The sequence below is a fragment of the Pinus tabuliformis genome, chromosome 3_1 (genome assembly GCF_031772625.1).
Source record: "Pinus tabuliformis cultivar Carrire ecotype Pingquan chromosome 3_1, CPIR1, whole genome shotgun sequence".
Classification (NCBI taxonomy): Eukaryota; Viridiplantae; Streptophyta; class Pinopsida; order Pinales; family Pinaceae; genus Pinus; species Pinus tabuliformis.
In genome coordinates this window covers 841,938,816-841,957,924 of record NC_142301.1, presented here as the reverse complement: position 1 = coordinate 841,957,924, position 19,109 = coordinate 841,938,816, and the positions used below count along the sequence as shown (strand labels likewise).

The 19,109-nt window shown below is 33.0% G+C and overlaps 1 protein-coding gene across 2 annotated transcripts in view; it reads left to right on the top strand.

The window, feature by feature from the left end:
* The window catches only part of LOC149190150 (serine carboxypeptidase-like), a 287,135-nt gene that overhangs the window by 3,899 nt on the left and 264,127 nt on the right, over positions 1-19,109 (top strand). The window contains exons 3-9 of one of the 2 annotated variants that reach the window (XM_089412046.1): positions 1,898-2,017; positions 2,500-2,643; positions 2,887-3,037; positions 3,859-3,947; positions 4,089-4,347; positions 4,512-4,645; positions 4,732-5,085. In XM_089412046.1, coding sequence (XP_089268172.1) covers positions 1,898-2,017; positions 2,500-2,643; positions 2,887-3,037; positions 3,859-3,947; positions 4,089-4,347; positions 4,512-4,645; positions 4,732-4,881 — 1,047 coding nt within the window. In that variant the 3' untranslated portion in view covers positions 4,882-5,085. Of the gene's footprint in view, positions 1-1,897; positions 2,018-2,499; positions 2,644-2,886; positions 3,038-3,858; positions 3,948-4,088; positions 4,348-4,511; positions 4,646-4,731; positions 5,086-19,109 lie in introns of those variants that run through there. The other variant, XM_089412047.1, reaches the window with a different exon arrangement.

The following is a 19,109-nucleotide window of genomic DNA, read 5'->3' as shown; positions in this document are numbered from 1 at the left end:
GTGTTTTTTGTTATTTTTTTAATGTTTGAGATAGTATTACAAGTTTTAAACTTTTTTGTGCACAAGATCAATTCCGTTTTCAGCCCTATTCCTGAATGTAAGATTGGATCCACTTGAGTATTTTATCTGCCAATCATGGTTTCTTACAGGTTAATGAGTAGAACGTATTTTGATGTATTTGAAATTAGTTTTAAAATAATGCTTTGATTAGTGGTTAAAAAGAGTGGCATTTTTTCATTTTTAGCATGAATATTTCCACAGGTCAATAACTTGATGTAAATGCAAATTTCTGGTAAACTGTGTTTTCATCTACATTTCTGCATTGTTTGCACTATGTAATCATAATATACTTATCTTTCAATTTGAGATGCCGTGATTGGAAATCAATGTCCTGTTCAAAATTAGAACAGTATACTTGGCTGGTAATAGATTATAGCAATAGAGGAAAAATTTAGAAATTTATTATAGATTTTAAATTCGAAGCCTCAACGAATAGTCTTAGCTGAGGAAACCACAATTTAATTCATTGAGAATGCCTAGGGAAAGCATTCAAGAGACTATTTTCGATTTTATTTAAAATTTACAATACGTGGAATCTATGGTCAAAGAAATGATCGTGTTAATGGGAAATGAGAAAAATTGAAAAACACTTCTTAGCCAACTCACTGATCTTTGCTAGTATTGATGTCATGAATGTGAATGGACTTAAACGCTGGTTTGATAGTGAAACTGCCGTTTGGAACATGATAGAACTTATGGCAGTATTTACTTGCAGTTTGCCTAAGCAGTTACCAGTGATCGAATTAGTCATGGCTTCCAATTTCTCCATATAGATTCTGTAATTCATCATGTTTTAACTTTTGCATTCTTGAAAATGTACTATTATGAGTATGATTCACTATTCTATTAAACTTGAAAATTTGCACTTGAAAATGCAGTGTTTGACCTTATAGAAGTCTTGTTACTGTAGATTCTAGACATATGTGCTGCATGGTATTATTCTATTATGTGTGTAATACATTCATATTTTATTCTGAAGGCTGACAAATGTTGCTGAATAATATTCCACGATTATGCATGGGAAATTCCCATCCCTACTGATGCAGATATTGTGCATAACAACTATCTCGTGGTTCCTAATGAATGGCCTTAACATAAGACACTGGCAGAATGCTGTCATGCTGTCATGGTTTCAAATAGTGACATTTTTGATTTGGGTATTGGGTCTAATTCTCTTGCTGTTTGCTATAAGAATCTTGTAATGCATGTCATTTTGGGGGATTTTCAGTGGAAACATGCGGATTATATATGAAGATTGCAGTAAAAAAGCAATGCCACCTATGATAAATTTGTAATATATACCCGGGGAAAAATTAGGTACAGAAAACTTACCTCAAGATCAATGGCTAAATTTGTTTGAAATTTTGAATGCAGAAGTTCTGTAACTGAGCACTGTTTACTTTTTAATTATCCTGAAGGAGGGAAGAAGTCATGTTTCCCATGCTTTAACAACCCTAATACAGTGAGGTCAAGGTTGATGTGTTTGGTCCTGCAGAATGGGATTGTGCTCTGAGTGGCTCAAATAATACTCTGGCCTGGGAATGACATATTGTGCTCCATGCCTTTTAAATATATTGTTAAACTGCATCATAGAATTGTATTTTTCTGAATTGTATTATATCTGGATTTCTGTCCTATTATCATTCATTGATGTTGTATGTGGTGGTTCACCTAAAGCCTAAACTGTGTTAATGATCACTGTGTTTCTATGTTAGTTTGTGTAGATTATTTGTTATAACATTTTTGAATTTATAGACTCTTGCCTCTAACTTGAAAAGGAACATTTTGTGTGGTCAAGACTGAAGATTTTGAATATAATATGTTGGTGACTTGGCAGGCATCAAATCTCATTTTTGTGGATCAACCTACTGGAACCGGTTTTAGTTACAGCACTGATGTACGTGACCTCCGTCACGATGAGAAGGGTGTTGGTAATGATATGTATGACTTTCTACAAGTATGTTTCATTTCTTCCACATATGATGTATTTGATGCTTACTTAGTGTAGAGATGGAAATTTTTTTTTCCAATGGAGTTGTCTTTAGTGCAATTTTTTGGATTTTCCAGTACCGGAATCCGGCGAAAAAATTTGAGGTGAAATCTTAATTTGTGTTATTTAGTCTGGTTTTTTGATTGTATATATAGATTCAGCGCCCTGAAAAACCCCTAGGGCACTTCCATTGTGCAGGGGTTACCCATGAAATTTGTGATTTCAATAAATTCCAGCCGGATTTTAGAGAAATTAGACCAGAAAAGTCCACCGAAAAAGCTTCCAAAAAGTCTCCCTAAAGACAACTCGTTTTCCAATTAACTCTTTAACCATTTTGTGGGTGGCCCATGTAGTAGTTCAATTTGTCAGTTTGTAAGTAAAACAAACTTGTAGTTGCTTGTCAACGAATGCAGACTTCTACTTTAATAAGTTTTGCCGATATCTGCTAGGCATTTTTTAAAGAACACCCAGAGTATGCAAAGAATGACTTCTTTATCACTGGAGAGTCATATGCTGGACACTACATTCCTTCAGTTACAAGCAGGGTCCACCAAGGAAACAAAGACAATGAGGGTCTTCCAATAAATTTGAAGGTATAGCTTGTCACATTATTTTGCTTTGTTGCGCAACCTTTTGTTTCTGTGTTATCTGGCTTATCACATTTGTGCTTCTTGATATGGAGGTTAAAGAGACAACAATAACTGATGGGCATGTGTATCCATTCTATTTTTATTATTTACCGGAATTTTCAATTACAGTAACTTTTATGAAGAAGTTAGATGCTATCGGGATTTAAAACTCATTTTTGATCTCTGCGTATTTCAAACTTTCTGTAGGGATTTGCCATTGGTAATGGACTTACTGATCCAGCAATCCAGTATAAAGCATACACAGATTATGCATTGGAGATGGGTCTAATCGGGGAAGATGATTACAACCGGATCAACAAAATTTATCCGGCATGTGAATTGTCCATCAAACTTTGTGGTGAGTTAGTTCTTAACCATCTAATGCTCACGCTTAATGGAAAGCTAGGTTTATCGTGTAGTTGCTTTTGTTATATTCCGGAGTGGGTTTTCTGCAAGTTGTTTGCCTGATTGGGAGAACCACAGTTGGATCAATATAGCTTGTGAACTATCCATAAAATGTGTTAAGGGCTTTGAACACTTATCCGCTATGGAAGGCTTGTTTGTTTGTTGATGTGGTTTTTCAAATATTCATTGTATTTTTTAAGTTGTTTGTGCAAGCGTTTTCCATAACAGTAGTGAAGGCTTATTTGGATCTCAAAATATTGTGCATAGGTGATGCTTTTCCCTCCTCTAGTTAGTTCATTCTTGTTTATTGTGTGTTTTTACAAACATTTTGCAGTATGGTCCACTTTTTATCGTTTTTGATAATATATCTCATGTATTTGATACTTGTAGTTGTAGACCTTTAATCCATAAAAAACAGCCCAAAAATCTCAGAAATAGACACCTATAAATATAAACTAGTCATCAAATTTTAAGGAATATTTTTTCATGTGGCTGAAATCCTATTAAAATTTGGAACAAAATGCATATTTTCATATTTATGAGATGTATACTTTGTTTACTGAACTATATTTGTATGTGTTCATATTGAAATCTTGTTACTATGTTTTAAATTGCGAGAAGCTTGATGGCTAAATGTTGTTTGCTTTATTTATGATCCTTAGTTACCATTTGTGAAGTGTTTTAAGGAACTGGTTACGGCTGATCTTATGCTGGATCCTTCATCGAAGGTTCTTAATGTAGGTTCTGATTATAGCCGGTGTGATAACTTGCCAGGTACCAAAGGGACTGTCACATGCTTTGCATCATACTTGGTGTGCACCTCAATTTTCAATTCCATTATGGCATTAGCTGGGAATATCAATGTAAGACTTAAATGCTAAATACTGGACAGCCAGACATTATGTTTATTTTATCAGCATTTTGTATCTTAAAATGTAGTTTGTCATCGTTGTTTTATATATCTTAAAATATTAGTTTTCATTATTTTGTTTTATATTTTGCAGTACTATGATGTTCGGAAGGAGTGCGATGGTGGCCTGTGCTATGATTTTTCAAATATGGAGAATTACTTAAACCAGGGTTCCGTTAGGGATGCCCTGGGGGTTGGCAGCCGAAAATTTGTGTCCTGTAGCCCGTTGGTTTATGAAGCTATGCTTACTGACTGGATGCGGAATATGGAAGTTGGCATTCCAACACTCCTGGAGGATGGTGTCAAGTTGCTAGTTTATGCAGGAGAATATGATCTCATTTGCAATTGGTTAGGTAATGATACTGCATACATATAACATATTGTTTTTGTTTTGGACAATGACTTTATGATTTAGGTGTTAAGTCTGTTATTAACTTATTTGCAGTTGTGTTTTTCAGGCTTGTCAGTTTAATCTTCAAAATTGAAAAGTTAATTGTTCAAATTATGTGTCTTTCAGGCAATTCAAGATGGGTGAATTCCATGGATTGGTCTGGAAGTGAGAATTTCAAGAAGGCACCTACAAAATCCTTCCTTGTAGACGATAAGGAAGCAGGTTTAATAACCAGTTATGGACCACTCAGTTTTCTCAAGGTAAAAGGCACTCGATGATCATTTTTGATTTCGTTGTACAAGTAGATAGTTTCTTCTTTACGGAATCTTCTATTTTGCTGCACCAGGTTCATGATGCAGGTCATATGGTCCCAATGGATCAGCCAAAAGCAGCCTTGGAGATGTTAAAACGCTGGACAAAAGGAAGTATTACTGACGACAATTCTCAAATTTTAAAGACAGTGACGGAGATGCCAGAGAAGAATTTTGAGAGTTAGTTATCTGCTTTACTAGGAGAATTGCTCTCTTCACCTAGATTAATGTAAATATTTCTAGATTTGCAGTAGTGTGCATCCCCGAAGATGTGTATTTTCTGATTTGGCAAAATAATTGTGCATTGGGACCATCAGTTTTGCTAACTTGTGGCAAATCTTTTTATGGCCTCTTTTTAACTGTATAGAAATAGTGCTTCTTATTGCTTACCAAGCCTTGTGGAATTATGATTATACATTGTTAAAGTTATATTTAAGAACATGAATATTATGTCCTGTGTTCTTATTCCAGCATGTTCTGATGTCCTAATGGATGAAAGAAATTGTAAATTCAACAAAAATATTTGGTTGAGTCTCGGGGAATTCAAAGCATGATGCTCTTAGCCTACATTCAATTTTATTGACAATGACATGAAAACATTTATGTTGTTTGCAAACATATAACGGATGCCAGTATTGTCTACTTATATTTGAATTGGAGACAATGTGGTTTGGCTGTGTTTCACTTCTTGTTCGTTCTATTATTTTATTGTTGAATATGCCTGTTTCCTCTTTTTGCCTCTTATCCCTTTATAAGCCTCTTGGACATTAAGTGCTTGGCATGGCAAGATATGCGCATAAAGCGTATGGACTATCTATTTTACATTTTAGTTTGATAGTTGTAAATTGATCGACATGTACACACCATTGGCGATTGGCGATTTTACTCTTTGTAACATACCGGCAATATATATGTAAGGATTTCAAGTGGAACAGGTTAGCCTGATGTACAATAAAGTTTGGAATACGTTCCGAGGGTGTTTGGGTCTACCTTTTCCCCCTCCATTGCATTTTTTTTGTAATAGGTACATGCACATGCTTACATCGTTGCATCGAGATAAGTGTGCTGCGATTTGCAGTTTAGGTGATTGAGACGTGCCATGTTTTTTTGTTCGTGTAATGCTTAGAAATGAAAAAAAAGAAATTGAATTCTGTAAGTTGAAAAAAGTAAAAAGTAAAGTTTACTTTTTCTTTATGAAAAAAATATGGCATTAAAATAAACAAGGGCGCATAGCTAGCATTCCCAGTTATTTAGTTTAATAATTGAATTTTTAATGACAATAAAATAAAAATTCATTGCAACTGATCATAGTTATAGATTTTAGTCATTTGATATAATGCATCCTTTGTTGAATATAAATTATATATGCACTGAAATCATGTTGTTCTATTCCGATATAATTTTGCAAATATATATTATTAGTAATTTGCAATAGGTAGGAATGCAGTATATCTGCAAAAAAACAACAATTTATGTTGGATGTGTGCTTATATTATGGCGGTATGTTATTTAAAAAAAAAGTTTGATGATAAAGTTGATAGCAATATTGAAAAATGGAAAAAATAAATATGATTAAATTATCAAATTGTTTTTAACATGAACTATTTTAATAATAAAAAATAAATATATAATAAACACTACAAAGTATAGAAAGTAACTTAAAACACATGTTTGAAGATGCTGATGAAAAAGAGATATAAGAAAAATGTATGATGTTTATTTTTCTAATTGAAGAAACTGATGGAAAAGAGATACAAGAAAAATAAATTTATTGGTTATTTTTCTAATTGATGGCAGGAGTTGCATAACTTCTGGTAAAATCAACTTGCAAGGGGTTCTAATTGGATTTGCAACAAGATTTCAAATTTATGAAACTTGATAAAACACATTTACACAAAATTACTTATAGGAAATTTAATTTATTTAAAGCACATTGACATAAATTTTTTATTTGTCTTTTTGTTGGCATGAAACCACAAACGTGGCCCATGATGCGGTATATGAAATAATTTCCAAACCCTAGACAATAGAGATTTATCGAACAAACTTTACAATTTCTGGAATATCATTGAGCAGATGATCAAAGTTATAAAGTTTAATGTAGTTACAAATGCGATTTTTATTTTAATAGCCACATACCATAAATTAGCTATTTTTTGCATGCCAGGGTGCATTTTGAAAGAGTTTATAATGTTTTTCAGTATAGCTTTGATTTGACTCTAGGTTTAGCATTTCATTGAAAATATTCATATTGCATTTCAAAGTTGTGCGCTCACAGTCTAAAATGCATCTATGATTTCTTTTGGCTTTTCAAGAAAGCCCTAAATCAAAGGAAAGTGGTTGTGGGTGTTGGACTTTGTAATTGTAGAAGCTAGCCGCCATGGAATCATGATAGTTTTCAGCCTGTTAATAGTTTCGATGAATATCGTGGAAAACACTGGTATATTAAGTCGACTTGTGATGTTGAGCACAACATAGAAAATAATTTAATATGTTTTCCATGAAAATGATTTAATTTAGGGTTTTTCTATATCGGAGAAGGGAGGGTTGGAAAGGAAACTATAGCCATGGGGAGGGTGATGAACGTATAGAGGAAGGGAGTGGTGTTAGTGTTCAGATCCCACACGCACCACAAGAAGCGACCTGCTCACTTTTGCATTCTCGACTAGAGGGAGCACAATGGATACATCAAGAGCATTGTTTTCGTTGTTATCGATGACCCAGGGTTGGGTGCCCCACTTTTGAGGGCGAGTTTAAGGAACTCCTTCCGCCACAGGTACCAGAAGGAGCTTTTCATCACAATTGAGGGTATGTATACAATCCAGTTCGTTTATTGTAGTAAGAAGGCCAATCTTTGATACTTAGTCTTGGAAACGCTTCCTATTATGTATTTGTTCCCATTCCCATCCTAAGATTTAATATTCAATGATGCTATGTTATCCAAGACATGACTAGGAGACCTGTTTGTTGTTATGTCTTTGTTTGCATTCATGTTTTGAGATTTGGTACATGGCTAGGAGATCTATTTGCTAATATGTCTCTGTTGCAATTGCCATTTTGAGACTTGAAATTACATGAGCACATTCATTCAGATTGATAGCATAATGTAACAAATTACAACACCTTGACTAAACAAAATTCAATGCTTAAAGCAAGAGAGTAGAGTATAACAAAAGTTTGCATTGGAGTTTTTTCAAAATACTTCGACTAAACATAATTCAGTGCTTATAAAACTATTTATTTGACAAAAATTGAAACTAGCGCGCAAAAAGACAAAAAAAATTGCAGACAATGTTTCAAAACATTTGTCACTATGAGCAAAAAAGGGAATTCGTCTGCTTGACATGAATGTTTTACAATGTGAATGTTTTTTGTGGCTGAACATAGTGATGTTCATTGTTCCTTCAACATCGATATTTAAGATCTATAGTAACCTGGTGTATTGTTTTTGCACTTTAATCATCCTTGTATGAGGAAAAAATAATACAAAGTTCTTATTAATGTTTTCATAAATAGAAAATTGGAGCATTTTGTTATATGACTAACATGTAAAGTAGAGAGAAAGGGGATGATACATAAGGAGAGAAGAGAAAGTTGCTAGTTGGAACTTTGGATTGTTTTGTTTTGTTTGTTATTGCGGCCAACATCCAAAATCTCATTGTCGCTATTGAGAGTGAAAAAAGCATGTATCTGTAAATTCCGCAACATATAAATTGTTGTTGTTTGTTTCTACATATATTCTTGGTAAGACATATTAGATAATTCAGGGAGTAATTGTTTTAGAGACAACATTGCAAGATGTTGTTATTAGGGGTTCTTATAGTGCAATTGATAAAATGCAGAAAGGGAAAAGCAATTTTTTGTTTGCACTTAACACAAAATATTGATCGATCTTTTATCATTGCGAATGATGACATTGGGCAATTGCATGCTGCACAAACAAGTTCAAATGGTGTTGAGTATGCGTTTGAAACAACAAGTATTCCTTGCACTTGTTAGAGAAGAGGACTCGTCAACATATTTGTAACAAAAAATAAGAATCTGTCATATGAAACATAAGTTGGTTACTGAGTATGTACCTACATGGATCTGTCTGTCAATTATTTTTTTGAGGTCTTGTTGTATCTCAATATTCAAATGCGTAATGAATGTTTCTTGTGTTGTACGAAATTATTTTTCCTTGACATATTTTCTTTTTGTTATGTTTTTGAAGAGCATAGTTGGCATATCTCCATTTTGCAACCTTTGTTCCATTTCATTGTAGATAGATGCAATTTTTTCAAATAGATGTAGCTGTAGTATAAAACACGCCAAAAAAAATGTAATTATTCAAATTGCATGTAGACAATAAGATGAAATGCATAAGACTAATGTATGAGTGGTGCAAGGTTCAATGTGTCATTGATGCCTTGTCATCTTCAGAGCTTTCAACTTTAATTTGCAATGTATATTGCATTCCAACTTTTTGAACTATTGTTACAAGTGTTGCAACTGTTCCAATGGGGAATGTTTCTATGCTTTCTCCCAACTGTTTTATTATCGCATTGGGAAAAAAAATGTATTCTGCACATTTTGTGTCAATGTTTTCTACAGTGTTCATGTTGTCTAACATCATAATGCGGTCACAATCGACAGGGTGATAGTTTGTTTTTGGTGCAATCTGGAAATTTTTACTGTAATTCCTTTTCCCGGAAAGATTTTTTGATAGTGTTTTTCGATGAGGTCACTTGGAACAACCATTTCCATCATCAATCCTTCTTGATCAGTGAAATCAATAGACAATATTTGACGAATTTTTGTCGTTTTGTCGAGAAATATGGTGTAGACTACCATGACATCACCATGAAACAATTTCTGAGATTTGCGGATGTTCAGTTCTTCAATTGATATCAGAATGGTTGGAAATGCATTTAGTTTGTGCACAAATAATGAAAATTAGAGTCAATTACAATGAGCCAATGTTGATGTGTATATGGCATATGTGATAGATGCACATAACCAATGTACATAGATTGACTTTCCTCCCTGCTTCTTTTTGCAATTTTTTTTCTTGTTCTGATGTTGCGTTGCTTCATTGTTCAAAGATGCAAGTTTTTTGTTGTAATGCAAGAGATACAACACATAAAACAATGCAATTAGTAACAATGGATACATGCTAACTAGTCTATATATAAAAAATAAGGAACACAAGGTAGGTAGATATGGTATTTGTAAATAATTACCTTTTATGTTTTTGCTTGTTGCAACGTTGATCCATTTTGCTTCTATAGCAGAAAAGAAGTTGCATTATAATCTTTCTTTGCATATGGATGCTATGAATGTCTGCAAAAGGCAATTAGTAAATGGTTAAGATTCAATGACAACAAAAAGGGAAAAAATGGCGTAGTTGCAAATATGGAAAGTGTTCAAAATGGTTTATGGTTCATTTTCATATATATGGTCCATTATGAAACAAATTGTGTCATGGCCTGACCAATATGTATTTAGCTTGTAGATCTTGTAGCTATGTTTTATGTTAGACCATAGATGATCAATGAACGATGTGTGCAAATAGGAATTTGTATCTAGAAGGAAACAAATGTTGTGGCTATGCATATACTCTGTTAGTGTCTTTGTTCAATTGCTGCTTTGACACATGTTAACATTGAAATCTCTTACGATGAGCATTGGTTCGCCAATAAATATATTGGACAATGATTTTTCAATAACACTTAGTATATTTGGTAATGTAGCATAGAGCACTGCATAGACATTGGCAATTCTTATCTGCATTCCATGTAGAATGATGTTTGCTATCAATGCTTCTACATTGTCTTCTTCAAACTGCATATGTTCAAGGATTGTTATGTTTTGTTTGAAGTATATGAGCAATCCATATTTGCTATGGTTATATATGTAAGTGAAGGTTTTGAACTTTTGTTACAGTGTATTTTGTCAAATGTGTCTCTTGTAAACACAAAATGTCAACGTCCATCAAATCATAGTCATTGAGTACATCGTTGATATAAGTTTCTAGGTTGTGAGTGTTTAAAGACAAAACTAATGTGCATGGATGTGTGTGCAAAGACTTATACTTGTAATCCGGTTCCCATTTTGCATTTTGTCGTAGACAATCCATTTCAATTGCTATTTTTTGTTTAACTTTGAAGTTTTGTTTCTGTAAAGGTTTTAATAGGAACAAGGATTGCATGTTCCTAACACGAGACAAGGCTGTGTAGACTAATCCATGAGTCTGTATTCCAGTAGGATCAAATGCAAGGTTGTCTAGTGTGAGGCCTTGTGACATATGTATTGTGTGCGTTCACATGCCAATTGGACAAGGAATTGTTTTCATATTTTCATGTAGTCTGTCTTTGTTGATGGTGTTATTGGTTTTTCTACTTGCAATATGGGGATCCATTCTTCGGAAATGTCTGCACTCTATAAGCTAGTCAATTTTCTTGCTTGGAAATGTCCCATGTTTGTATCGAGAAAATTGATCCATATGACATTAATGTCATTTGTTTTTGTATAGGATTTACTGATTCCATCTTCTCCATTAACAAAGCCATCTTGTGAATTGTAATTGCCAATATAGATTTCAACTAACCTATTTAATTTCATGACTATTTCAAAAGGCATTGTTGCTGTATTTAAATGTGAAGGAAAATCACTATGGTTTTCTTCTTCTTGGTCGATTGCATTGAATGACAATTTCGTCACTAGGAACAATTGTCAACATTTTTGTGTTGTGCAAAGCAACATTTTTTTTTTTTTTATAAAAGAGATAGGGGAAAACAGTGCCAATAAGTGCAGTCCTAACACATATTTTGTTCAAATATATCAAATTGTCTTCTGTTTGAGTGTTTTTTCGTATTCTATTCAGTATTGAGATGAATTTCTTGTTTGTTTAACGCATTGTAATATGAAATTTATTGCGTTTTACATTTTATTTCCAAAAGTCATATGCGACCGGTTATTTTTTGAGAATAGGTTGTTCAAATATTAGAGAATCTTGTATAGGTTGTGCTTGATATAGGTGACCATAAATATAATGTCAACATTTCCAAAGTATTTTGTCTGGACATGTTTAATGTTTCTCATTTGATCATCAATGCAAAACAAGAAACAACTTCCTAGAAGGGAAACTTCATCAATGAAAACTAGTCTCAATTCTTGGTAAAGTTTTCCAAGTGCATCTAGTGTTTCATTGCTAAGTGGTGTAGGGGCAAAATTGTTAAAAGGCATGAGAAGTGCAAAATATATAGTTATTCCACCTGCATTATATGTAGCTTTGCTTGTGTATGCTAGTATCAATCCCTTTGGTTTCAAAGGATCAATTAAATAGTGTGCATCAAAAAGCTGTATGAACATTTGGAATATTGCTTTTGCTGTGAATGTTTTCTCAGTTTCGACTCCTCTAGTTAGAAATAGATACAATGGTTTGTCCATGTTCATACGTTTTTTCATTGCAATGTATTTGATAATTGCTTGTTGCTCCCTATTGAGCATTCTTCTTATCTTGTGATATTTTGCATTCTCAAGTAGAAATGGATGTTCAGACAAATGGAATCCAATATTCAACTTTCTTTTTCTTTCATGGTGATGGGAACATTGCAAGTCTATTTCCAAATCATATTTTTTGCTGAGATGTTCAACGATTTTATGTTTTTTAATTGTATTACTGGAATCCATGGAATTGTTTTGGATTTCGTGAATTACATTCTCTAGATTTCCCTATAGTGGGTTGATGTTATATGTGAATTTAGATTCATTTATTTTTATTGTGTTTCATGTAATATATAAGTAGTTTCCATAATACCAAGTTTTGTTTCAATGCATCCTTAGTTTTTTCAAATGCGACATATAACAAAATCTTTTCCCTACAATAGTTTTCATAGTCAATGTGCTTCTTGTATTTGATGAATCATATTACCTTTGGTTTCTTTATTTTTGTAATGGGTGTGCCATTTTTGTTGTACCTTGACGCAAATTCAACAAGACATACATGCTTTATAACATTAGGTTTGGCAATGTAATAATCAATAATAGAATTACACATGGCATTTTCGGAATTGTCATCTTCCTGTCTTAGCACAAATGATGGTTTGAGGATAAATGTGCATTCATCCATTGGTCCCATGTTTATAAATATGTTGTCCCGTGAACTATGAATCAATGGTAGAGAAAGTGCTATGTGTACTACTTGTTGTGCCGATATCTATTAGAGAATAAGCAAAGTGTTTTCCAATGAACGTATCATTTCAATAACATTTAGTTCGTTCTTTTCATGCTCTCTTCTGATGCAACTGCATATGCATTAAGTGCAAATTGGGAATCAATATTTTCATTTCATAGTTGTGGCATGTTCTTTACAAAGATATTGTTCCAAATGTGAGAGGGTTATCGTTCTTGTAAAATCATCGGTTGTTTCAATTTACTATCTATTATTACGATGTAATAATCTTCAGTTAAATGTATATCATCCAAAAAATCGTCAAAAGTACTAGTGCTATCATATTTTTTGGTTTCCATGATATCATATAATAATTTTGCTTTTTTGTTCATTGTGTCATCCACTAAGGCAATTGGTTCAAGAACTTTTGTGCTTCTCATGGGTGACATTGGAAAATTGTATCTACAATGTGAGCTCTTTCTCTTTTTACAAATTTTTGTATGATGGTGTTGATGTATTTTTGCAAGCTCTGGATCAAGGTGATCTATGTTACAAGTCAAATAATTTTCAACAAAGTTTTCAATGTTAGTGTTACTATTGACTCCATATATCGGTGCATTTTCTACCCATAGCAACCCATGCTCATGTTCACTTCCTCTATTTTGGAACTCAGTTACAAAGTAGTAATCCACTATGTTTCCAAAGAATGTTTTATCTTGAGATATCATTTGCTTTAACACATTAATTCTATGCCTATAATAACGACTACATGTTATTGCATTTTTCCTTATCAGATAGTTAGTATTGCAGTCTTCTATTGTTTCCATATGTTTTTTTTCTTTTTTTTCTTTTTCCATGTAATCTGGTCAATGTGTTGACTAATGGAGCCCACCGATGTTCAACACTTGTAAATGTGACAAAGAAAGTTGCCAGTCCTTGTTGATGTATCATGGAAAATATATATTTCTTCATTTGTTACAAGAAATTATGAGAAATTGTATTGTGTTTGAAATCCATGTAACCAATGTCACTTCTAAGAATCTTGTCCAAGTTGTGTTTGTATTTAACATTTTTGGTTCGTAATTTTTTTTCCTTTTAATTTTCCTTTTCTGATTCTTATTGAAATACATGAAAGGAATTTTTCAATTATTATTCGCAATGTTTTGAAAAACAGATTAGTTGTGTGGTAAGAGAAATTACCACTATAATTCATTAGCTCCCATTGCAATTCTTTTTGGTAGGGAAGCTTTCTACAATGTCACTATCACGTGGGTCTCCAAATAAAAGGGATGGAAAGTTCATCTCCTCTACATATTTTTCTCTAAAAATTCCAAGGGGCCATTGTCCTTCAGCTGGAGTAACCTCAATCAACTTGTCTTGCAAATCATGGATGCATTGGGACCCTATGTATCCATGTACCAACGTTTCAATTGATGTTTCATTTTTTGAATCGTTGGTTGTTTCATTTTTGTCTTCAATGTCAATGTTTTTAGTTGGAGCATTTAAAGTAGTTGATTGTAGAATGCTATTCCAATTTCTATTTATGCTTATGTTTTCAACTTTAAAAAAGTGTTGAGAACATAGTTCTCTCAATGTGTTCGTTACATTGTCCACATGAGATTTTCTTGTTTGAAATGCATTTTTATATTCTAATCGTCTTTCCAATATAACAACGACTGTTGTCGTGTCTCCCAAAGATTGTGGCAATGCATTTTGGACAATGTCTATTTGAACAGGTACATTGATAATTGAGCTTGTTAAGCCGATTTGTGATCGTTTATAGCCCCATTGTCTTATTTGTGCAAATGCAATTCTCAATGTGACAAGACGTTCTTCAAGTTCTGAGAGTGTGGTTACAATTTGCAATGGTTTGTTCCATCTAATCTTCTTAGGAACAACAAATTGTGACAATTTTCCATTTTGAAGTGCTCTTTTGAAAAATTTGCATATTACTCTTGTATGAAGATTTTGATGACTATCAAATAAATCTACATATATTTGTTCCAGGGCCTATCCAATGCTTACCATTTTCTTCTGAAACTGCAACTGTTTACATATTGAAAATTTGTTTTCAGGTGTGTCTTCTATCTTGGCTAGGTAAATTGTCAAGGGATCTTTCTTGGACAAGTAACAATGTTGAATTTGCAATTTTTCTTTGCATGATTGTTTATGGTTTTTTGTTTCTAAACACAATAGTTGTTTTAATCTATGGACATTGATCTTATTGTTTTTTTGTGCTTTCATTAGCACAAAGTGTAGAGAACATGCTATCTCCACAAATGGATATAATATTTGTCACGTTATGCGATTCATGGGATTGCATTTTGTCATTCATTGTTTTGTAATAGATTTGTATATATTTGAAAGAAGGAGAAAAGTATTCACCACATGTTACAATTCTTTGGACTATTTTCTTGTACAACAATGCATCATAGTGTATGTTAAGAGGATTCTCATAATGGAACAATATATGCAGCAAGTTTGTTGTTTTTCTTGAATTGAATAAAAAATACCTTTTTTTGTGCTTGACAATATTCCTATTAGTAAGTTCAACCATTTGGCCAACCAACATATACAAAATGTATCTCCCCATAGTCCTTGTTCATTGTCAATAGGACCATTTGAAGTACTGAGACACATCCTTTGCAAATATGTTTCAACACCATGAATTCCATGAAGCTAATATAGGAAATAAAGTGCTAGCTCATAATCAAACGATTCTATTGCTTTTATCTGGGCTTGTTCAAGGCATATCAAGAAGTGGTCAATTGTGCCATTTAGCAATTCAATCGATGTATGACGGATTTGTAAAAGTATTTCGATTGCATTGAAAAGACAATCACTTGGGGTGTATGAAAATGCTTGAAGTCTGAAAAGATTATTTGTGTTCAAGACATCATCAATAGTTGCATGATTTCTACATTTCTTTTTCGATTTCCAATTGTCAAAATTAATTTTTTCAGGCATCTTTGTATAGTTATTTGTGAATTTTTTCGTTGAAACTGATTATCTAAATGCAATTTCCCTGTGTTTGCGACAATTGCACTTACAATGTAACAAGGGGAAAAAAATAATGGTACAATGCAACATGAAACTAATTCAACATTACCACTTTCATATATTTGCAAAACACATCTGCAAAAGAGAACAATGTAGTTGGCATATGAGTTTCTATCTGTGAAACTATTTACTTATGACATATAACAAAAGCAGTACAAGTCTTTAAGGAAGTAGAATAAGCACCAGTTAATGGACTAAGCCTATCAGGATTTCTCTAGTTTCTTTTCCCTATTAGGTTAAGGATATTAGTTATTTTGTTCAATTTCTTATGACATCTAAAGGAAGATGCAATTCCTAAGAAATTCAAGTTTGTTTATGGCATAACTTTCTGATTTTTCCTTGGTTGTCTAGCAATTCTCTCTGTCATGCATGACACTTACTCTAAAGTTCTTTTAAAAGCAAGGCAGAGTAAATATTTATATTGCTTAATGTTTACAATGTTTTTAAATGGATCTATAATGCTCAAATGAAAAAAAATGTGGAAAATATTCTTGTTCATGAGCCTCAGTGCAGACAACGTACAACTACATTTGGGAAAATTTTATTGAAAACAATGTACTGGCCCTTCAAATAAAGTTAGACAAGTTTGCATACCTGTTTTTTGTATAGGCTAAAAGAAAGCACTAGTCAATCTACACAAAAGAAATTGACCCAGTATGAGATTTCATTCACAACTTTGAGGCTTTTTTCTAGCAAGGATGCATTACAAACCCAACAAATGCAATGTAGTTTTCTATCTGCAAATCAACAATTAAGATATTAGTTTCATTATGAACATCTCACACCATATGTATAAATTGAAATAATGCTTATTATAATAATTAAACATAATGCACATTCCATATATATATATATATAATTCAATAGTGCAGACTACTTTCCATGCAAACCATGGGAAATTTTTTATATGAAATTATAGAACTCTTTATCACTTTATCTGTAAGGGGATGCACCAACAAGTAACTAAAATGTTGCAAATTGGAGAATGTCAGGAAAACCAAAGAAAAATAAATTTAAAGCACAATGCTTTAAAGGGAAAACTGACCAACTTGAATAGAGCCAATTACAAAATGGAAATGACTTTCGCATAAAATAGTCAAAGCGAAAAAGCCTCTTTAAAATGCTAAATTCACACATGTTTTTTATATGGATTTTGTTAATAGTGTAAGCAAACTCATGAGATTTTACATAGACATATTCCTCACAGCGCAGAGCGAACCATAGGGACACAGGAGGGGTTAAAAATGAGGGAAAAATCATGGACTAAAAAGCCAACACCTCGTCAACTTTAAAAGCAAAGCAAACAACCAATGCATCTGTTGCACTTTGAAAAATACAAACTGAGACAGTCACATACCTTATTGACAATGTCGGTACAAATTCAATTGCCAAGTTTACCAAAGTTCCTGTTCTTTGAAAGACCTCTCTGCTAGCTCCTTCAGGTGTTATCAACTCATGAAAACTATTGGCAAAGTTGAAATGCTATCCGAAGTATTCGCCGCAAAATGAATTGTAACAGTCATAAACATTTAGAAACTTTCCATTCAATTTGTTTGGCAATGACACAAAATATTTTATCAAGTGTTAAATCTCTAAATAATTTCATTGAATGCATAAGATTGCATAAAATTTAGTGAACATTGCAGTACAATTCAGAGCTCAAAAGATTTGATATTTTGTCATTATTATTACTGTGACTATATTATTATGAAAATTTGTGTGTAGTACTAAATAATATTCATAATAATAAATTTTTAGTCATATAAAATAAATGGAAATACGAAACTCTAAAGCTATAATATATTCTTGATTACACTAAAGTTACAATGTTTCCCCTGCCCAATCTGGAGTCGGGAATGGATAGTGAAACAATTTGGCGAATATAGAAAAGTCCCAATCCCTGACATCCTTTGGAAAATTGTACCCGAGCCATTAATGTTTTCTATCGTTATAAATGTGGGAGTATCGTCAAATATTTTTCCCTTGAGCTTAAATGGAAATATTAAAGCACGAGTATAAGAGAGGTGTTGATATATTAGATTTCATTTGGAATTTGTACAAACAATTAATAATTCCTTAAAGGATAAGGTGGAATGTGTAATTAATACAAAGCAATCCAAATCAATAGAAAACCAAATCAAAGTCGCAAACCTTACAAAGGAATTTATTGATCCAGATCTTGGGGGGAGGCCTCCAACCTCTAAAAAATTGAAATGCTAGAAGAAAAGAGGAGAACACACAATAAACAAAACCACAAATAATTTTTTTTTTATTAAAATAGAGAATAATTGTAAAAGCTACATTGTGGTGGACAATTTGTCCTTTTACAAAATGCGACTTGTTACTTATAGCCTTTTTTGGTTACAATACCACAGGTAAATTCTATTGGTGGGTAAATACCATGGGTGGATGTGACTTACAATACCATGGGTAATTCCATGAGTGGATAAATACGATGGGAGGATGAATACCAAGGGTGGATGCCAATTACAATACCATGGAAAAATACCATGGGTGGATGAATAACATGGGTGGATGCCACTTCCAATACCATGGGTGGATTCCATTTTCCATTCGAATCATTCCTCCCTCCTTAAGAAGCAATGGTCCCTATTACATGAAGTTCCCTCTTGAGAAGCCTTTGTTGAATATGAAGAGACATTGAAGATAAGGGTTTTGCGTGGTTAACCCATAACCATGATGAACAAAGATCCGAGGATAGAGATACCTTGTAATTCTTGTGACCAACTGTAATACTAACAATGTGCAACCTAGCATATGAAATTCGATGACAAGGTTTTTGTGCAGTTGATCCATAACCTTGGGTTTATGGGTGACCCATAACCGTGATGATTGTCAATATTCTTGGTAAAAGAATTGTGGCTTCTTTGGTATATTCTCCTATCTAATGAGATGTTGTACAGACTTCTTTCACATTATAGACTTTTGCTATAGGTGATGAAATAAAATTCCGTCAAAGACCCATTTGAGTTATTGAAAAAATATTTCCATTGATATAAGACACTTTAAATTTGATGACATGTGGAGTGAGAAAATAATTCTAGAACTCATGGTACGCGCAGACGTGGAATGATCCAAACATGTAACTTCAATTGCTCATATCTCTCAAATTGGGAAACAAAATCAAATTTCACAAAAAAAACCCATTTGAGATAAAATAGAATAATTTCAAATGAG